At 37.8% G+C, this 23,628-nt stretch overlaps 1 protein-coding gene across 11 annotated transcripts in view; it reads left to right on the top strand.

Moving 5' to 3' along the window:
- Positions 1 to 23,628, top strand: part of LOC136866151 (protein tramtrack, beta isoform) — a 625,536-nt gene that overhangs the window by 274,229 nt on the left and 327,679 nt on the right. For all 11 annotated transcript variants that reach the window (XM_067142866.2, XM_067142864.2, XM_067142861.2 and 8 more), the window contains exon 4: positions 15,054 to 15,171. In XM_067142866.2, the coding sequence (XP_066998967.1) occupies positions 15,054 to 15,171 (118 nt within the window). The remainder of the gene's footprint in view (positions 1 to 15,053; positions 15,172 to 23,628) is intronic.

The following is a 23,628-nucleotide window of genomic DNA, read 5'->3' on the forward strand; positions in this document are numbered from 1 at the left end:
TCAATATAAACATTTCTATCTAGGGCTACAACTGTTCCTCCTTTATCTGCTTTTGTGATAATCAAGTTATTTAGCTTGATTTTTTGCTTCAAGTTATTAACTGCCTTGTTGGTGCCTCGAAGTGATAGTAAACCTTTTACTAAAATAGGAATTTTCTTCTTAGCTTCATACCTTAAGTCATTCTGTAAATCTACAGGTACATTCTGTATTGCTGTTTCTGTTAATGTTGTGATTAAATCGTAACTTTTGTTTGAACTTGGCCAATTGAAATTAGGGCCTTGACTTAAAATAGAGGTTTCTTCTTCATTAAAATCTATCTCAGACAAGTTTTTAATTGGAGGCGGATAAACACTATCATCAAACGTAAGATTAGGAACTAACCTTCTTTCTTCTCCATTAGATGCTAAATTTTTCAACTTAAATAATTTATTATCCAAAGTTTCTTGTTTCATTTTAAGTGTGTTCTCCGTTTTCTCATTGATATGTTTCTGGAAAGAATCCCATTTCAGAGGAAGCAAGTTCAGTGGTGCTGAGAGGTGTGTGAAGTACATTTTCTCATTAAGAAGTTTCTTTCTCTTATACATAAATTTAATTTCTCTTTTTAACCATATTTTATTGACCTTAATTTGAGTAAACTTATGATGATTAGAATATATAGTTTTTCTTTGGGCACTTTTAAGAAAACTGGGAATCAAATTATTTTTAAGGCATTCCTTCAAAAACACTATATCTTTTGTCACTTTAGCTATTTTCATCTTTAAGTTGAGGTAGGTGTTAGCTTCTTTGCTTGCCTGGTTGGCATTAGGATTACATAAAATCAGTTTCATGGTCCATATCACACTTCATTGGATTCACAATTAAGTATTCTAATCATCATAAGTTTACTCAAATGAAGGTCAATAAAATATGGTTAAAAAGAGAAATTAAATTTATGTATAAGAGAAAGAAACCTCTTAATGAGAAAATGTACTTCGCACACCTCTCAGCACCACTGAACTTGCTTCCTCTGGAATGGGATTCTTTCCAGAAACATATCAATGAGAAAATGGAGAACACACTTAAAATGAAACAAGAAACTTTGGATAATAAATTATTTAAGTTGAAAAATTTAGCATCTAATGGAGAAGAAAGAAGGTTAGTTCCTAATCTTACGTTTGATGATAGTGTTTATCCACCTCCAATTAAAAAAATGTCTGAGATAGATTTTAATGAAGAAGGAACCTCTATTTTAAGTCAAGGCCCTAATTTCAATTGGCCAAGTTCAAACAAAAGTTACGATTTAATCACAACATTAACAGAAACAGCAATACAGAATGTACCTGTAGATTTACAGAATGACTTAAGGTATGAAGCTAAGAAGAAAATTCCTATTTTAGTAAAAGGTTTACTATCACTTCGAGGCACCAACAAGGCAGTTAATAACTTGAAGCAAAAAATCAAGCTAAATAACTTATCACAAAAGCAGATAAAGGAGGAACAGTTGTAGCCCTAGATAGAAATGTTTATATTGATAAAACAGAAACATTTTTAAATAACAATTCGTTTAGTACAATTGATAAAGACCCGACATCACGTATTCAGAGGGATCTTAAAAAACTATTAAAAACCACGTCATTCTTGTTTAATGAACATGATGTGCAAACATTAATAAATATAAACCCTAGACTCCCGACTGCAAGAGCACTGCCGAAATTACATAAACAAGGAGAACCGATTAGACCTATCATAAATTTCAAACATAGCCCCATTTATAAAACTTCTAGATTTATACATAATTTCTTATCAAGTAAATACGTATTTCATTGTAAAACACGTATCAAAAACTCAGTGGATTTTTGCAATCTAGTTAAAGATTTTAAACTTGGATCATCTCACACGACATGTTCGTTTGACATAACCAACATGTATACAAACATTCCGATAGAAGACACTATCAGAATCATTAAGAAGAATTTAATGAAGAACAAATTAGTAAGCATACCAGAAATTGAAGATTTTTTTTTTGCTAGGGGCTTTACGTCGCACCGACACAGATAGGTCTTATGGCGACGATGGGATGGGAAATGCCTAGAAGTTGGAAGGAAGCGGCCGTGGCCTTAATTAAGGTACAGCCCCAGCATTTGCCTGGTGTGAAAATGGGAAACCACGGAAAACCATCTTCAGGGCTGCCGATAGTGGGAATCGAACCTACTATCTCCCGGATGCAAGCTCACAGCCGCGCGCCTCTACGCGCACGGCCAACTCGCCGGGTAAAAGATTTTATTAATGTTTTAAAATTTGTGTTAAATCAAAATTATTTTACATTTAATAATAAAATTTACCGACAAAAAGGACTCTCAATGGGAGCCCCAGCATCAGGAATATTGGCTAATAAATACTTAGACTATTTGGAACACACGGAAATTATTAATCAAATAGAGGGTTTGGATTTTTGGACACGATATGTGGACGATGTTTACGCTATAATAGATAACAGACTTACCGATAGCAATAAAGTTTTAAATATATTGAACAATTTGGATTCCAATATCAAATTCACTTTAGAAGAGGAAGTAGAGAGATCACTGAATTTCCTGGACATAGTCAACAACGAGAGAAGAAAAAGGATTTTCTTTCAAAATACACAGAAAATCTACTTTCACACTGACCACTATCAAGAACAACTCGTTACACCTTGAGGCAAGAAAAGATCAGCATATTATAGTTACGTTAACAGAGCGTTTAGTATTCCTTTATCCAAATCTGAAAGGAATAAAGAACTGTTATTTATCCGACAACAAGCCCTCTTGAATGGTTTCAACAATAACATGATTGATAAAATAATTAATAAATTTTCGGAGAAGCAGCATTCCAAATTAGCAATCGAACCTAGTAAAACTGAAAAATACATCAAGTTCACATATAATAATCCAAACATACACGTAATAACAAATTTATTTAAGAGAAAAAATTTCAAAATTGCATTTTCCACCAATAACAACATGAAACATAGTTTTTTCAACCATGATACAATAAATCTCTCGGAAAAAGATAAATTTGTTTGATTCGAGAATATATAAACTCACATGCTTTGAATGCAAGAATACATACATACAGAGGTGCCAACTATTACGGGTTGTCCGTAATTATTACGGATTTCATCTCATGATTACGGCATTACGGTCAAAGGGAAAATTATTACTGAAAAGCGACATTATCACGAAAGTCATTTTCTACGAAGAAAAGAAATAAAGAAGCAAATATGTTCAATCCTTTCCAGCTTGTCTGATAAATCCTCCTCATTTCATTGCTTGTGAGTTGGCAACAATACTTATTCGATCGTAAGCGTTGTGAAATTCATTGTGTACCGAACTCGATAGCTGCAGTCGCTTAGGTGCAGCCAGTATCCAGTATTTGGAAGATAGTGTGCTCGAACCCCACTGTCGGCAGCCGTGATGATGGTTTTCCGTGGTTTCCCCATTTTCACACCAAGCAAATGCTGGGCCTGTACCTTAATTAAAGCCACGGACGCTTCCTTCCCACTCCTAGCCCTTTCCTGTCCCATCGTCGCCATATGACCTATCTGTGTCCGTGCAACGTAAAGCAACTTGCAAAAAAAAATCATTGTGCGAATGAAGGAGTTCCTCTGCTCTTTTCCAGAACAAATCCTTAAGTAATGAATTTACAGAATTGAAGGCCGCATTAAGGACATGTACACTGGAATCGTTTATGGTTCAGAAGACGAAAATGTCATCACAGGGGGAAGGGTGTTTCAAGAATAACTACACTGCAAACAATCTGCTGGATGCGAAACAAGTTACAAAGGATATTTTATCATTAAATTAAAAGGTACTGTGCAATGTTATTTCGTAATATGATATACTTAAGAATATATTGTGTCGGGAAGGAAAAAGGGGGTATTATCATGAGAATGGAGGACATGCTCTGGACTTAAACTCGAAAATGTTCTGGGGGGCAGAGGGTGATTACTGATAACCCACTTCAAAAGTTGGCACCTCTGTACATAGGACAATCTGGCCACAATTTTAAAGTTAGATATTTGGAACATGTGAATGCTGAAAAACATAGAAGATTCTCAGCTATGGGATCACACATGATTGCCACAGGTCATAAATTTACCAACATAGAACAAGACCTGACCATCATAAAGAAATTAAAGAAGGGCAGCTTAATGAACACATATGAAGATCTATACATTCATCTAGACCAACTTATAAAGAAAAATGATAACCTTAATGAGGCTGTAGAATATAAGAATCCTTTATATTATCAAATTCTAGTATATTTGAAAATGCTTGAGAAAGATCACGAAAAAAGAATTGGAATTACTCCATCTACAGATAGCCCTACAACTTATTCCTCCTCAGTTGAAGCTATAGGTGGCAGCAAGGAGGTTCTTGACACACCTATATCCCCCGCTCCTCCACCTCCTCAGGTGCAAGAGCAAGGAAGAACGCATCATCAATATTACACCAGACACAAGACTGTGAGAGAATGACTGGAGTTACTGTTCCAAAGGAAAGCAGGCTTAATAAGAATTGACAACTAAGAATTAGTTATATTTTCATCTGCATTAATAATAAGAACCACATTGTGATATCTGGTTTTCTTCATTTCGACAATTACCTATAAACTGTATAATTTATAATTTGACCTTTTTTCATGAATTATTAAGAAAAGAATATTCATTTAGGACATACTCTCTATGGAATATTGTACAAGTGTTTCCTTGACAACTGCTTTCAATTGTAGTAATAATTTATATATTTTCTCTTGAGTTTTTGTTTGTTTAAATGTTGTCAATCTTATGTTAATTTTAAGGACACTTCCTCTTAAGCATTACTTTGTCAATTTTATATGTTTTTCATCTAAACAGTGTTATGTGGCTGAAGATGTTGATAAAATACGAAACATGTACCACTTTTAACCATTAAATTGCCTTTAGCAATAATTGTATCGACTAGGTGGAAAATAATAAATACTTAATTGTGAATCTATTGAAGTGCGATACGGACCATGAAACTGATTTTATGTAATGTTGGACCTTGTCGAAAGCATTTTCAAAATCTACAAAACAAGCAAACATATTCTGGTTTACATGTCAGCATCTGTCTACCAGTACATAAAGATTAAATAAAGCCATCTTTCTATCAATACACAAATATTAAGTAAAGCCTCTCTTGTGCTAAAGCCATTTCTGAAAGAAAACTGTGTCTCCAATTTGTTTAGTGTCCTATATAATAGATATATGTTAATGGATCACTCTTAGGGAGACCTTAAAAATATGGTTCATCAAGCAAATGGTTCAGTATTCCTCACTTTTCTTTGCATTATGTATATAATGTTGTTAGGGTTTATTTAAACTGTGTGTTCATTAATGTGAAGTTCTTTTCCTTTGCAAACTGAATGAGTATGTTGTCCCTTTCATTGTGAATATAAAGACTAGTCTCCCACCACATCTTTACTATTACTGTATGCTAACATTTTTTGAAATTATTCATGAGGTATATTTTGGGCTTATGCTGTGTAATTAATTGTAAACACACTCTGCGTTTCGAAAGGAACCTTGCCTTTCTTCATCAGGAGACAACAGAGAAAAGAAACGACGTATAAATAGTTGCTGGGAGAAAGCAATAAGGAACTTGAAATGGTGCCCTAAAATGTAAAAGGGACGCCATTTTAGCCCCATGCTAGAGACAATGAACGGCAACAGCAAAGCATTACTCTCTAATGGTTCTGATAACAGGTAGCCGTGATTCACTGAGGTTGTAACCTGTATCGCAGTTGAAATTATGTGGGTGTTAACGTATTTCAACCGCCTCCCTGATAATTCTTGGGCGATATTGCTTAATACGGGCAAGAACATCCACTTCTGGGAACAAGACATCATGACCAGGTGTCAAGGCATGATCAGCAACAGCTGATTTATCAGGTTGGTTGAGTCTGATACATCAGGTATGTTCTTTGATGCGAGTACACACCGTTCTCGAAGTCTGCCCAATATAAACCTTGCCACAAGTACAGGGATATCTGTAGATACCAGGTTGTTGCAATTTAGGCAATCTATCCTTAGTTGGTCGCAGGAGTTGCCTAATCTTAATTGATGTTCCAAAAACAGTTCGTACATGGTACCTACGTAAGATTTTAGCACTACGATCTGTCGTGTTATGTATGTAAGGTCGGTAGGCAGTTCTTTTTACATCTTTTTCCTTAACAGACGTCCGATTATGTGTCAATTTCAGAACCCTTGAGATCAGAGCTCTGCTGTAACCATTGCTCTCAAAGATGGTTCTCAAGGTGTGAATTACCTCTTGTAGACCTGACACTTCACAAATCCTCCTGGTCCTGGTAGTCAGAGTTGTAAGGATACCATGTTTCTGGGCAGGTTGATGGTGAGAATCTGCGTGGAGATATCTATTAGTGTGTGTAAGCTTACGATACATGCTGTGTCCTAAAGATCCATCCTCTTTCTTGGTGATGAGAACATCTAAAAATGGTATCTTGCCGTCAGATTCCATTTCCAAGGTGGGACAAATGGAAGGGTGCTGGCGATTAAGGTGATCCAGAAAGTGACCAAGATTGTCTTCACCTTCTGTCCATACGACGAAAGTATCATCACCTGATCTTCGGTTTGGAAGGTGCCGACGACAAAGCTTTCTCTTTTAAATTTTCCATGAAGAAATTAGCCACAACAGGAGAGAGAGGACTTCCCATGGCCACACCATCTGTCTGTTCATAATATTTCGTTGAAAGTATGTTGTCGTATGGATAGAAGGTGAAGACAATCTTGGTCACTTTCTGGATCACCTTAATCGCCAGCACCCTTCCATTTGTTTCACCTTGGAAATGGAATCTGACGGCAAGATACCACTTTTAGATGTTCTCGTCACCAAGAAAGAGGATGGATCTCTTAAGACACAGCATGTATCGTAAGCCTACACACACCACTAGATATCTCCATGCAGATTCTCACCATCAACCTGCCCAGAAACTGGTATCCTTACAACTCTGACTACCAGGACCAGGAGGATTTGTGAAGTGTCAGCTCTACAAGATGCAATTAACACCTTGAGAACCATCTTTGAGAGCAACGGTTACAGCAGAGCTTTGATCTCAAGGGTTCTGAAATTGACACATAATCGGACGTCTGTTAAGGAAAAAGATGTAAAAGGAACTGCCTACCGACCTTACATACATAACATGACGGATCGTAGTGCTGAAATCTTACGTAGGTACCATGTACGAACTGTTTTTTGAACATCAATTAAGATTAGGCAACTCCTGCGACCAACTAAGGATAGTTTGCCTAAATTGCAACAATCTGGTATCTACAGAGTTCCCTGTACTTGTGGCAAGGTTTATATTGGGCAGACTTCGAGAACGGTGTGTACTCGCATCAAAGAACATACCTGATGTATCAGACTCAACCAACCTGATAAATCAGCTGTTGCTGATCATGCCTTAACACCTGGTCAAGATGTCTTGTTCGAAGAAGTGGATGTCCTTGCCCGTATAAAGCAATATCGCCCAAGAATTATCTGGGAGGCAGTTGAAATCGTAAACACCCAGATAATTTCAACTGCGATACAGGTTACAACCTCAGTGAATCATGGCTACCTATTATCAGAACCATTAGAGAGTAATGCTTTACTGTTGCCATTCATTGTCTCTAGCATGGAGCTAAAATGGCGTCCCTTTTAATCTTAGAGCACAATTTCAAGTTCCTTGTTGCTTTCTCCTAGCAACCATTAATACGTCGTTTCTTTTCTCTGTTGTCCCCTGATGAAGAAAGGCAAGGTTCCTTTTGAAACGTTGATTGTGTTTACAATTAATTACACGGCATAAGCCCAAAATATACTTCATGAATAGTTACACGGGCCATGAATTTGAAATTCTTCAAGGTCAGTAGAATTAGCCAGAGTATTGACTATATAATAAATTAGTGACATATGTTTCTGATGAACACACCTTCTTTGTTACAGTTCTGTTGGTCAGTAGAATTAGCCAGAGTATTGACTATATAATAAATTAGTGACATATGTTTCTGATGAACACACCTTCTTTGTTACAGTTCTAGTTCATAAAGACCCAGAGAATACCATATTTAATTGCTTATTTTTTTGCATCTCTTTGTTGGAAATCAGTGAAACATAGATCTTCATGAAATTCCTCTGGGGTGAAACACGTATTCTATTCGGTTCGTTGCGACCCCTGAGGATCACGAGTGACTTGTTCAGCACGTCTTCTTTCTTCCCAATACCTCTTCATTCTCTCTCTCCTCCTCTTTCTCTCTGCTTCTGTGATCTGAAACTGGATCCTGGTGTCTGTCCATCTGTGACCCTCCACGAGCTTTTTGTATTTGGACCTATCCTGTACTGTCATCAGTGGATATTTTTCCTTTATGCCAGTAGTCTCCCAATCTTCTCTGACTTCCTTCATCCACTTATTTCCAGTTAAGCAGGTTGCATTCCATATCTTCTTTGTCAGCCTACTGTGATCCATCCTCATGAGATGTCCAACAAATCCTAACCTTCTCTTTCTTATCACACTTGAGATTGGTTCTATACTCACATATAATTCCTGCCTTGATCTGTGTACCCAGATTTCACCTTGCTTTTTGGTGCCCCATACGAAGGGGGTTTGAAAAGTCCATGCAAAGTCCGAGAGATGGCACCACCGGCGCGTATCGAGGTCATGTTTAGTTAGTAGCATCTCTTTAATGAACGCACACCAAGTTTCAGCCATATTGGTCTATTTCTTTGTGTTTGGCATTTTTGTGAATCAAGGAAGTCGAGTGATTTTCAAGAAATGGACGAGAAAGAATTTCGTGTGGTGATTAAACTTTACTTTATGAAAGGCAAAACACCTCAGGAGACTAAAGAGAAGCTTGATAAACATTATGGTGACTCTGCACCTTCGATTAGAACAGTTTATAAGTGGTTTCAAAATTTTCGGACTGGCCATATGGGCACAAGTGAGGCTGAACGTTCTGGATGGCCTGTGGAAGTTACGACTCCAGAAATCGTTGATCAAATCCATGATATGGTGATGGATGACTGAAGAGTTAAGGTGCGTGAGATTGTTAGTGCTGTGGGCATCTTGGCTGAATGGGTACATAATATTTTGCATAAACATTTGGACATGAGAAAGCTATCCGCAAGATGGGTGCCGCGATTGCTCACGCTTGAGCAAAAACGGAATCGTCTGAAGTGTTGCAAGGATAGTTTGCAGCTGTTCCAGAAGAATCCGGAGGACGTTTAGCGTCGTTTCATTACTGTGGATGAAACCTGGATATATTACTATACTCCTGAGACCAAACAACAATCTAAACAATGGGTTACCAAGGGGGAATCTGCACCAAAAAAGGCGAAGACCGTTCCTTCGGCCGGAAAAGTTCTGGCGACTGTCTTTTGGTATTCACACGGGATAATCCTCCTTGACTATCTGAAAAGGGTTAAAACTATTACAGGTGCATATTATTCATCGTTATTGGACCGTTTGAAAACCGAGCTGCAAGAAAAACACCCGCGATTGGCCCACTAGAAAGTCCTTTTCCATCACAACAACGCACCAGCACACACCTCAGCAGTTGTGGTCGCAAAATTAATGGAAATAGGATTCCAACTCGTTTCACATCCCCCCTATTCTTCAGACTTGGCTCCCTCAGACTACTATTTGTTCCCCAATTTGAAGAAATGGCTGGCGGGACAAAGATTTTTTTCAAACGAGGAGGTGATTGCAAACACTAATGGATATTTTGCAGACTTGGACAAATCCTATTATTCGGAAGGGATCAACAAACTGGAACATCGTTGGACGAAGTGTATAAGTCTGAAAGGAGACTATGTCAAAAAATAAAAAAGTTTGCCCCAAACACGTAAGTAGTTTTTATTTTTGCACGGACTTTTCAAATGCCCCTCTCATATATGTCTCAAGATTCTTCTTTCCTCCTCCTCCAATTGTATGCATGCTGTCTTGTCCAATGTCAGCATTTCAGTTGCATATAATGCAGCATTCCTGATGGTTATTATGTAGTGTCGCAGTTTGGCATTCCTCCAGAGGTTCTTCTTTCCATATGTATTCATGGCTGCATTTTGAAGTTTCAGCAGCAGTTGAGCTCTGTCTGTGGTACTTTTGTTGCTTTGTACTTTACCTGTGATGTTCTCGCCTAGGTACCGGAAGCTGTCGACTCTCTCTACCACTTGGCCTTTTACATTCCAATTGGTCTTCATATTCAGTACCTTCGTCTAGTTGTAGGCTATTTTTAGACCAACCTTTGCTGCAGTCTCAGCTAGATTTGCTAGTGCCAATTTCGCGTCTTCTTCCTTCTCATGTAACAACACCATATCATCTGCGAAGGCAAGGCAGTCCACTATGACATTGTTTTTGATCTTATATCCAATCTGTAACACCTTCAATTCGCATGGTTCTATTTTATAAGACCTGCTTTCTTGAACGTGTAGAGAGAATGTCAGTGTTAAACAAATGACAGCAAATGACGTAAAGCTCCATACACAATGCAAACATAACGTAACGTAAACTTAAAATTAATGTTAACTTAGAAGTTAGCGGCCATATTATCTAATGGAACCATTCGCAATGCGCCGGCGTTAACTTAACTGCGAGTTCGTGAAATTAAAAGATTGCAAACTCCAAGCTCTTGTGGTTAATTTTACGTTAGTTTTAAGAACCAGCCAATCAGAGCAAACGTAAATATTATATTTTTTGCACGATATAATGACTTCTTTCAACGAAACACTTGTAATTCTCTTTCAACATAATCTTTGTGTGCATGTGGAAAAAGAATTACAAAGACGCTGTACCGAAAAAAAATACATGGAAATAAATATACTGTAGCAATGAAATCTGACGGGAAATGGCGGGAGACAAGCTTGCAGCACTGACGACCGGACGAGAGACGATCCCTGTCGTAGATAAAACAGTGTTCCTGTATATTTCTTAACATTATGCCAGACTGCTAGTTTACGAAAATGATATCGTCCAAACATCTCATCGGAGTGTGATAGCTAGGCGCATAGATGTCGGTAAAGGAGACCTTACACTTCTTTTTATTAGGAAAGGGGAATCAAATCGTAAGATAGTGTTAAACAGTTCAGGTTTAATCTGCATGTACAAAACGAACTGATGAGGGTCATTTCTTAGAGTAGATTACCGAAATCGCCCTGAGATAACCTTCTTTGATTCAAGGGATGAACCTTTCTGCACCACTGTTTAGTTCGCCTTTTCATGTACTCAGCTCCCAGGAGCAAAGCAAGAGATGTTTGAAGTAATATGAATTCCGCTATCATGTTGTTTGATTCCATCGAGACCTTAAAATATAAAACTGCGAGATAGCCTAAAACCCAACTTCCGTGCTAAATAAGATGGCGGTGTTTTGATTGGCTGCTGTGTACTCTTTATGTTCATGTTACGTTCCTCCATTGTGAATACCACAAATTTTACGTTAATTTTACGGTTACGTTACGTCGTTAAGTTTACGGTTACATTTGCATTGTGAATGGGGCCTAACTAAGGATTAGGGCACAAAGTTGATAGTTATTATGACAATACAGTATCTGCTTACACTTTGTAGTTCCCTGTTTATAGGTCAGATGCCTTTGAATTGAAATGTCATGCTATACTAAAAATCTCTGAATAGCTGTGACTTGTATTTGGTAAAGGTTTAAAATATAACTCTCTACTATTTGCACATTTGTCATTTATAAATGCAATGATACAGTCCACGTCTCAAATATTTTGATTTGCATCACTTGTCATTGTAACTGCTGAGTTAACAGTAACTGCAATAAAGTAAGCGTCTCATTCTCACAATGCAGGTAAACTCCTCTGGGTGGGGGACGCAGATGAAGAATACACCCTCGGTATCGCCTGCCTGCCGCACGGGGCGACCAAGGATGATTGAATTAGGACCATGAAACTATTTGTTATTAATATATTAGTATATATCTTAATGTTAAGTACTTTTTAGAATAGTGGCACTCACTAACATATTTTTCAGCATTGATATAGATTGAGTATAAGCTATGTGTCTGTGAACTGGTTGCTGAACCTCTTATTCTAAGGAACACGATGCCTCCACATATTTTCGGCACAACAATACACTTTAAACATCTCATAAACTGTTGGACATAATATTGGCATTTAACACAGATAACTTGACACCTGTATGTCGGTGATTCTTTATAAAATCTAAGAATTGTATCCAATTCCAACCTCAGCAAATGTTTGAAATATGTAGAAATCAAAGGGCCAGGGAAATAGCCCCTTAACCTCAAAACTGCACCATATGTGTATATCTTAACATTAAGTAATTTTAGAATAGTGGCATTCATGTTTATTTAATGGCATTCTTGTTTAATTTTAATTTTAGTAGTATTTATGCAATACAGTCGCTATTAAGTAGGTTCTCTAGCAGCTGAAGATGACCTATTTACAGGTCGAAACTGGTACTGTCTTTTTATGTAAATAATATTGACAATATGTAAAATAAAGTATTGATTAGGTGGAGAACTCATCCTTCATACTTGTATTAGTACCATCACGCAGAGAAAACCATGGGTTGCCTTTACTTAGTAGTACCACTGTGTTAGGTGCAGAATAGGTTTGTGATTAGTAGCAATAATGAGCGGGTCACTATGGGTTTACAGTACCCGTGATTAGTACTACTATATGCGGAACACCACGGGCTTACATTGCTTGTGATTAGTTCCATTGTGTGAAACACCATGGGTCTGGGCGTTGCCTGTGATTAGTAGCACTATATGAGCGACACTGTGGGTCTGTGTTGCCTGTGATTAGTCCCCATTATGTGAGGAACACCACAGTGTAGTGCGAGTCCTTATGATTAGTACACCTATGTTGGAAACACCCTGGGTTTGTGTTGTCTACGAGTGGTGCCATTGTGTGAGAAACACTATAGGTCTGCATTATCTGTGCAACGTACAATACTTGTGAGTATTACAAAAATGTTTGGAACACCATGAGTTCTACGCTACTCTTGATTAGTACTGCAACGTGAGGACTGTTATGGTTTTACTTTACTAGCAGTAAGTATCATTATGAGAGGCCGTTCGCCTGGAGTTTGGACCCCTATGGACAACAAGAATCATTGATTCAGAATTGTACTTTGTAAACAGTGTCTTGGTCAGTAATACTAATTTTTCAATATAGTTTCTGGGAAGGTGAGGCGTTGTGGGTCAGATCCACTGATTGTTTTAAGTTCATAATCATTGTTCATTGTCATCTTTTTGAATTCTAGCCAGTGGATCAATTTTGGAATTATTTTTAACCCTTTCAGTCCCAAATTATTATTTTTGGGAGGGTTTTTCCCCTCTTTTAGAACAGTTGTTTTAGAACACAGTGATCCTGTTTATTAACAATTTTCAAAATTTCGCACATAAATTTAGAAATTTCAGCATGTTGCTCTTGGTTAACACTGGGAACCTGTGGTAACATTCAAATGCGACATACATATTTCACAGAGCAATTTACATGTTCTTCTGTACACAAAATTACATCTAGCAAACAAAATAAGCCATATGTAACATTGTCTCATTATATAATTCTGCAAAAGTGAATAAAGCAGTAAATCATGAGTCAAAATTGATTGATTCCCTCAATTGTTATGAAATTGGAAGAAGCAGTTCTTACCTCCTGTCAAGCACAAATTACCTCTGCCTTTAGAGCAGGTCAGCTCGGTGATTCCACTAGGACAAAATTTACATCGGCCTTTCTTCGTTTTATACTGAGGCCAGTGTCCATTTGCATCATACCTGACATCAGCTGGTTTTGGAGCTGTGGCGGCATCGGGAAGAATGAACTCGCCCCACATACAGAATGCACCCATGTGCACAATGCAACATTGCTTCAGGGTGTAGCTTCTCAAACTAGCATCATTCGGCGGCGACAAGTGCATATAAGCATGAGCATCACATCTTTTTGTGTCTCGGTATAATCAATGTATCGCAATGTATTTTATATGCAAAAGTGTAAAACTGTATGTGGTGTTGTGTAAATAAACCTTTTATCCATGAGGGCTGATTTACTTATGGAAACGATGTGGAGCCGCCTACAACCAAGACTCCATAGAGCAAACATTTTTTCGACTGGGCTGTGGAATTGGACTATCACTTCGTTGCCCACACTTTTGATTCAGAACCTTCTCTGTCTTATCAGTACTTGAGATATTTCTAATAAATTGTACAGGGGAATACTTAAATTTCTCTCTTTGCTGCTTTTTATGTTTACGTTACAGTAGTCAACCATTAACTACTGCAACACTAATACACCAAAACATAATTCCCATATACCGGTACCACTTGACCAATCTAATGTCTGTTCTGTATAGCTCAAGCAACATATCTGCTAGATCTACTCCCTCCCCCAGAACTGATTATACCCTTTCACCACTTGGGGACAGACTATTTCCGCAGTTTTCTTTTCCGACTGGCTCCATTGTTGGCATTTATCTTCTGGACCTACAGTACATATGTAGAAATAAAATTGATTGCCCTCTTATTGAACCACCAAATCACTGTCTTCGAAGTCAGACAATGTCCTGTCAACAAGCTTCTCAAGAATATCCTCAAATTTCTGTGTTTCTGATAAACACACTTTCTTTGATGCAAGTATAGTTGGAAAAAACCTTGAGAGTACCACCTTTAATTTCTTATTTTGTATTAGTCCTGGACTACTGAGGAGGAAGATGTGCCACATAACTTTAGCCTTAGAAATGCTGATTTTCATGACATTTTTCCCCAAGATATTTGATTACTTGTTCTGCTGCAACAAGAACTATAGACTTTTTATTGCTTTCTACATTTTCCTAACTAATTCCCAACCAGTAAATGATCATATCATTTTTATTCTTATCTGACATCAAGAGGATCAGTATAACCAGAATGTAAAGTGTCTAATTACATAATTTTGAACATATGGGAATTGTTATGATCCTTCAGTTAATTTTGAGATGTAGTTCTACAGGAAAAGAATAGTGTTTGAGAAAAATGCTATTCATTGTGTATTGTTTACAGGCCGGACCTGCCCTCATGCACCAGAATGAGATTAATTCTCTTCCTGGTTCTGGAACCATTGATAACGACCATGAACAAGGAGGACCACCTTCACAGGAAACGTTGGATGGACTTGATGGTAAGATGAAGAATTTATTTATATCCCATCCAAAGCATTTCCAGGAAACTGCTGAAGTGTTACGTCAGGGTTGCATTTTAACTGTTAGGTAATAACATTATTTCTTATTGTTCAGAGTCTGGTGGAAAAATACATCGAAACTACTTATGCAGCTTTATATTTATATAAAACCTTCCATATCTTACAAAATTTGTGTTTTAAGAATATTTAAGAAATTTGTTCTTACTGCAAAAATTTAAGTTTGTGAATTAAGTTAATTGTTTTATTGAAATATATATAACTGATTATTATGAGGTCACTTTGGTTTCCTTTCTTCTAATGTCTGTTGACAAATCCGTTCTAATGAATCGTGAATTCATGAAATCTTACACGTTTCTGACATCACAAACGATAACAGTGGTGCACTTGCCAACACAGAAAGTGAGCATGCTGAAAAATCATGAGCCCAACTGTACGGTAATGGGCATTGTCACTTGCAGCCATGATGATGTCGTTCTATACTCGGGGTTCCAAGCAAGTTGGCTTTGCAGTTAGGGTTGTGCAGCTGTGAGCTTGCATTTGGGAGACAGTGGGTTTGAATCCCACTCTCAGCAGCCCTGAAGATGGTTTTCCGTGGTTTCCCATTTTCACACCAGGCAAATGCTGTACCTTAATTAAGGCCATGGCCGCTTCCTTTCATCTCCTAGCCCTTTCCTAACCCATTATTGCCATTATCAGTGCGACGTAAAGCAAATCATTAAGGAAAAAGTATACACGCAGGGTCAATGAAACATTACTCATACAGAAGTTACCATCATAAATGTAGTATCTATGAGTGTGGGGAAACAGATAGCACAGTTTCCTGTAAACGGCCTTGAATACAAGTGACATGAAAGGTAGCAGACAGGCTAATAGGTTTGTTATGCATGCTTATTCATGAAGCACTGTAGTTGACTGTGGGAAGGTGGTTGGTTTGAATCCGCTTGGGATGTTCAGGTTTTTTACTCCACTGGCAGCAACAGCGGGCAAACCAATCGCATTGCAGGATGATCCACTACAGTTATTACACATAGGTAGGTCATTCTGCCAGCAATTATGGCACCCCAGGAATCTCTCATTCATGAGCGGGTAGTTGCTCTCATTGAACAAGGAAATCTAACCTCAGCAGTGGATGGATGCTACAGCATCCCACAGAGTATGACATTCCACTGGGTAAGATATTTTCCACTATTGGGAGATGTAAGCCATTGTGCTGGTTTGGGTTCATGCTGAGGCAGTGTTCCAATCCTTGCTAAGAAGCAAAAGCTTGCTGATGAGCAGAGGGTTTGCGTTTGCCTAGAACAGCATGCTACATGATTGGTCAGATTTTACATTCTCCGATGAGAGCACGTTTTCCTCGGCGAACGATGGCCAGTAGGCATGTTTTATTCAGCATATGTGGCTGAGCATTGGCACTCTGGTCATGTATCTGTTGCGTGTTTGCGTTGATTGAACTCTTGCGCGTTAGGAATGTTGCACAGAATTGAATAACTTCTCACCGCCAGGCAGTATGTGCACATTATAAAGAATATCACGCTCCCTTCCGTGTGAGTGTGTCATCCCGCCGAACCTGTCTCCAATCCATACATCTCAGGCAGTTCAGGAATGATTCGCAAGGCAAGTTCAGGTCAAACTTATCAGTTGGCCTCCTTGTGGGGCACTTAACAAAACTATAATATTACGACTAATGTGGCCACTGGGCAGATATATTAACTCCCAGACTGAGAGATGTAACAAGCCATGTCCTGTGGTTGTATAAGGACAACAAAATAGAACATAATTTGGTGAGGCCATGTTGCATGCCGTATCCTCACACGTGTATCTGTTGTGGACAACAACACCTTCCAGGGTATGTTCACTTTATGTATCAGCAAGTGTACATATGGCACAAAATTAGGGGTGTTCACTTCTTTGTTGGGTCATTAAGAAATTTCGGCCACTTTCACTTCGTATTTGTTACTTGTCCCATACTGTTTATGAGCTAACTGGACCGTTTTATAAATGGTATAGAACTTTGATGATCCATTCCTCAATTGACTCTTCTGTAGGTTAGCCATCAGCAAAGAAAGAGCTTGGTTTGTTTAAAATGATATACACATACTTCCCTTCTCTGTTTACTGAATCATATTTGCTATAAAAGTGAACCCATTTGAATGTAGGCCTATATGTTTGTAAAAGTGAAAATTATTTTTACAGTTAATTATGTTGGCTGTGCAAATTTTCCCATCCTCCCAAATCAACCCTAAGACTGACCATTATAAACAATCCTTTGAGTACTTATATGAAAGCAATAAAAGGAGGAGACCTGAATGGATATACATATACACCAGAGTTACTTGCAAGATAAATCACAGTCTTTTAGGGAAGATATCCTATGAAACCATTTCTGAGTTTCAAAAGAATTACATAAGTTATTAAACTGTTATCCAAATATGCATGCACAATGCAGAAAGGAATGTTAATCCACAGATAGATCGTACAAGAAGAGTATGACCATGTGCATGTGTTTTGAAAGATTCCTGTATAAAGGAGGTCTTTATAGTGTACCACTTCAATCATGTTTCAGTACAAACATTTGTGTTACATGCATCATAATATTCTGTTTAGTCCACATTTCAGTTTTCAACCAGCTATATCATTTATTTATTTGCAACCATAACTGGGATACTTTCCCGATTACAGTGGGCAGTGACATTCTAATTTCTACTACATAATATCTTCTGTTTTAGCTTGTAGACCAGATCTAATTTTCTGGCTCTTGCCTTGTTTGCCTCTTTATCCAGTCTGTTGGGTTGGATTCATTTACTCAGGTATTTGAACTTTCCTGTCATTTTAATCCCCCCATATTTTACCTCCGTACAGCTCTCACTTTGGTGCTTGTATTCCATATATTCCATCTTTTCATAACAGACTTTAAGACCCGCTTTTTCGGCGATTTCATGCAGGCTCTGCAGCATCTTTTGAGTGTCTTCTCAGTTTTTGGCTAAGATGATAAAGTCATCTGCAAAATCTAAACACTTGATTTCTAAGTTCTGTTCTTTCTTCGCCATTTGTATTCCACGTATTCCTTCCAATTCTAGAGCTTCTTCCCAGGTTTTCATTATTTTCTCCAGTACGATGTTAAAGTGGATCGGGGTAATCTGTCTTCTGTTGTTATTTCAAACGAAGCAGAGGTTTCTTCTAAGAACTTCACTTTCAAGATGGTGTCCATTAGTGTTAGTTTTATTATTTCTCTCATTTTCTTGTCAATTCCAAACGCCTCTGAGGCACTAAATAAGGTTTGTCTTTATCAATCGAGTCGTGTGCCTTTTTGAAGTCAACAAAGATGACCATGGTGTTCTGGCTCCTTATCGCTCTTGTTCTCGGAATGCTTTTGCAGTTGAATATCTGTTCCATGCATGGCGTCCCTTTTCGGAAACAAGCTTGGTATTCTCCAATGAGGTGATCTGCTTGATCTTCAGCTCTGTTCGGGAGGGTTTTAGAGAGTATCTTATAGGTGACTGGAAGTAGAGAGATCCCTCTGTAGTTGTTCAGAACCATTTGGTTACTTTTCTTATGGAGTGGTGAATGGGCGCACATTTCCAGGCAGTCAGGATCTTTTTAGTTTTCCATATGTCTTCAGTGAGGCGGCTGATTCCTTCTGCAGCTATTTCTCCTCCAATCTTCAACATTTCTGCCATAATACCATCTTCACCTGGTGCTTTATTATCTTTGAACTCCTTGATTATCTGCTTGATCTCATCAAGGCTTGGTAGTTTAGAATCTGGGTTGTCGATAAATTGTTTCTGGGAATCTAGTCTTTCCAGAGGTTTTTCGCAGTTTAGCAGCGCTTTAAAATAGTCTGCTATAAGCTGGCAGTTTTCTTTATTGTTAGTAACTATATTTCCATCCATTTGCTTGAAACAAAGACTTAGTGGTTGATATCCCTGTAGCTCCTCTTTGAAGGTTTTGTAAATCCCTGGTGGTGTTCTTTGTAAACCCTTCTTCCACCATTTTCACTGTATTTCTGTTGTATTTTCTCTCCTTGGCTTGTATGATCTTGGCTGTTCCCTTCCTTTCATTCCTGAAGTATTCCCATTTTTCCTTGGTCTTATTGGAATACCACTTCTTCCAGGATTTTAATCTTCTTTCAAGTGTTTCGTCACACTTTTCATTCCACCACCTGTGATTCCATTTTATTGGAGGGTTTCCCAAACATTTGGTTGCTTTCATCAAGGATTCTCCAGGTTAGAGAGGTTTTCAAGATACTTATCTTTATTCTGCTTCATTGTCTCTGTATTTATTCTGAGCTTCTTGCTTGCTCTTGGTTTGGGTCTATCTGACTAGAATTTGACCTCGATCACTGAGAGGTAGTGGTCTGAGTTGATGTTGGGTCTCTTTCTTACTTTGACATTTAGCATTTCTTTTCGATTTCTGGCTGTTATTGCAATATGGTTGATATGGAACTCCCCTAGTATCTTGTTAGGAGAGATCAATGTTTTCTTCTTCCTTGGGAGGGCTTTGAAATATGTAGACATTATTTTAAGGTTGAATTTTTCTACAGAATGCAATCGTTCGTCTAGGTGCCGGGTAGCCCTCACAATTTTTCTATACTTATTTTTCCTGCCAACCTGCATATTGAAGTTACCAAACAATATTTTTACATGATGTTGAGGGATTTTGGAATCTGGGTCTTTGAGAGTCTCTCAAAATCGCCACCTTTTCTGGATATCTCTTAATATCTTCATATATAGGGGCGTGTGCATTGATATTTGTATAGGCTGTATTACTAGATCTGAAGGAGAGGAGCAAGTTCCTCTCTGATGGTGAAGTGAAATATTGATAAATGAACTCCATTATTATACCTTTTAACTACAAAGACTGTCCCTAGTATCGTTATGTTGGAGCTATTCTTTATTCTTTCCCCTTCTGAATCTATTGGGATTTCATCGAGGTATCTGGTCTCTTGTAGTGCCAGTATGCAGATATTCCGGTCTTCCAAAATGTTGTGTTGTTTTTATTTTTCAGTGTACTGATAAGCGTTCCAAGACGGTGTTTTTGCTTGGTTTGTATCTGTATTGAGGTTCTGGGAAGCTCCAATTCGCTACATAATGTTCCAGGCTCTCCAGAATCAGACGGCCTGGTTGTACCGCTCATGATGGTGGAGAATTTTCATTTCCGGCTAATTCTCAGAGCGGTCTTTACCGAAAGTGTTTCCATCATGCCTTAAGTTGAAGGTAATTGGGAGGGTAGGCATAGTCTACTCCTCAGAGCTAAAACTGGGGTTGTAAGCTCCAGAGTTTGTTTTATGTACCTCTAACGTGGAGAACAGACACTATACACTGGATTTCAGTAGAATTTCCTTCACAGATGGGTCCAGCACCCATACCTAAAAGGCACCTCTGCCCATAGACGTTGGTTCCCTAAGGAAATCGGTATCATATGAGGCCCCCTAGGGGGTTGGGTTATTTTCCATTGCCTGACATTCAGCATTGAGACACAGGCTGCATCTTCTGTTCCATTACCATGGCAGGGTGAGCCTGGCCAGACAGGTTTTAACACATTATTTACAAAAGAATGGATAGACAAGTTGCAGCTGAGTTGGGAGAAGATCAGTTTGGCTTCAGAAGAAATGTAGCAACACGTGAAGCAATCTTGAGTTTACATTTCATGTCAGAGGATTGAATTAAGAAAGACAAGCCTACATACATGGCATTTGTAGATCTAGAAAAGGCATTTGTAGATCTAGGAAAATCATTTGATAAAGTTGATTAGACTAAGCTTTTTGAGATTCTAAAGGTGATCGGGATCAGATAGAGAGAAAGAAGAATTATCTACAATCTGTACAAAAAATTTCTGCAGTGATAAGAATTGAAGGCTGTGAAAAAGCAGCAGCAATCCAGAAAGGAGTGAGGCAAGGCTGCAGGTTGTTCCCTTCCTTTTCAGTGCTTATATAGAGCAGGTGATAAAGGAAATCAAATAGGAATTTAGAAAAGGAATCACATTCCAAGGACAGGAAATCAAAACTCTGGACTTGCTGATGATATTATTTTATCTGAGTCTGCAGAAGATTTGGAAAAATCGCTGAGCGGTATGGACACAGTCTTAAAAAGAAAACAAAATAAATCCAAAACACAAGTAACAGAGTTTAGCGGAATAAAATCAGGTGATGCAGGAAATATTAGATTAGGAAATGAAGTCTTAAAGGAAGTAGATGAAGATTCTTACTTGGGTAGTAGAATAACTAATGATGGCAGAAGTGAGGAGGACATAAAATGCAGACTAGCACAAGCAAGGAAGGCCTTTCTTAAGGAAAGAAATTATTTCCTCACTTAAAACATTTATATAGGAATTAGATGTTTTTGGAGACTTTCGTCTGGAGCGTGGCATTGTATGGAAGTGAAAAAAAGAGTGGTAACTAGCTCAGAAAGAAAGAGAATTGAAGCTTTTCAAATGTGGTTTTACAGAAGAATGCTGTGGGTGAGATAGGTAGATTGTATCACAAATGAAGAGATGCTGAGTCGAATAGGTGAGAGGAGAACGACTTGGCAAAATTTGTCCAGAAGAAGGACTTGTTCAGTTCTTTAGGGAAGTGTAGGCAATAAAACAGCTGGGGTAGACCCAAGGTATAAATATGACAAACAGATTAGAATGGATGTTGGATGTAGTAGTTATGTAGAAATGGATAGGTTATCACACGATAGGGTGGCATGGAGAGCTGCATCAAACCAGTGTATGGAATGGTGACCCAAAAAACAACAACAACGAGAGAACTGCAAGTAAAATTGACCAAAGGGAAAGGCTGAATTTACTTGAATTTATAGTTTTGGCCATGTAAAACACCTCGGGTAGCTGGAAGGAAATCGTGGCGATGATGATGATGATGATGATGATGATGATGATGATGATGACACGACGACGAGTAACTGTTACTGTAATCTCTCTCATGGCTCTATGAATGACATAGAAATTTTCAACATTGCCACCTGACTCTTAGATGGTAGCATATAATCCTGGATGATTTTTTGTAAGTCAGACTATGCTTTGATTTGTAAGGAATGTGACTTGTCTGATACTGGCATGAACTGTTTCATAGTCATGTTGATGGACGAATGAATTATAAATCCCATTTCATTGAAGTAGGACAAATTGTCATTAACAGCATATTAAATTTGATAATTAACTACACGCTTTCCTGCATAGAGCTAATGCATCGCACCAGACTCTTAAGATCTTGATTCTTTGTCACTCTGTATATAGACCCTACCTCTCTTATATAAGCAATGAATATTCCAAGAAATTCTTTGCACCTTCTGTTCACTGAAGGGCTGCCTGGGACTGGGGTTTTTGACTTAATTTTCCAGTCATGCTGTAAAGATTTTTCAGATTATTTATGTATGATAAGTAGAGCCCAGATTATATGTAATATAAAAATGAGAAATATGTACATAAATATGTAGCAAAAATTGACAAAATATTTAGTTCAATATGTAATAAATAAAAAATATGTAGCTTTATTTGATGTATACTTGTACACAGAAAAGTAAACAAAACTGAAAAAAGTTAAAAGTGCAGATGTTATTCAACCTCTAAATTTCATTTGGAGGCACAGTTAATAACTAAATAGTTTACCAAATTGTCTGCGGTCATCGAATGCCTTCTGTCTGTTAGGATGTTCTTACTGTATGTATAGAAAAAGACCTTTCAACTTCACATGAAGTCAAATTGCCCGGCAAAGAAATATTTAATTGTAGACTTGCTCAAGCAAGGAAGGTCCTTATCAAGAGAGAAGAAATTTGATCTCATCAAACACAAATATGCTTATTAGAAAAATGTTCCTGAAGACTTTTGTGTAGACTGCAGGCCTTTATGGAAGTGAATGAAATAACCGAAGAAGAAATAAAAAAGGAGAGAGAGAAAAAGAAAAGGCGCGTTTAACATATGGCATTAAACCAAGGACTGGCAGAGATCACAAAAGAAGAGTCACTAAATCTGAGAGGAAAACAATGTAACAAAGTTCGTGCAAGGGAAGATTGATAGACACAGCTCGAGACACTCAAGATTTGCACTATCAACATAGCTAAGGGATGCAATTCTTTGACAGAATCCTTCATTTTAAATATTATTAAATTATTTTTGGATGTTAGAGACGTACAGGCTTTTAAAACTATTTTCAGGTGTTTAATTAAAAAACTTAAATCGATGTAAAATAAGTGAAAAAAATTGTATTTTCTTTCAAATGTGCTATATCGTTCAAAATATTTAAATATGTAATATTTATCGAAATATTTATTATGCATCAAAATATGTAAAAATGTGTAACTTTAAACTCCTGGAGTAATGGTCCTTTCAGTGTGATTCGCCAACATTTTAGTTTTTCTTGTAGCTACGTACATGGGAAGAGAATATGTAATTACATATAATCTGGGCTCTAATGATAAGCAAGTTTCCTTTATCTTC

The sequence above is a fragment of the Anabrus simplex genome, chromosome 3, assembly GCF_040414725.1.
Source record: "Anabrus simplex isolate iqAnaSimp1 chromosome 3, ASM4041472v1, whole genome shotgun sequence".
NCBI lineage: Eukaryota > Metazoa > Arthropoda > Insecta > Orthoptera > Tettigoniidae > Anabrus > Anabrus simplex.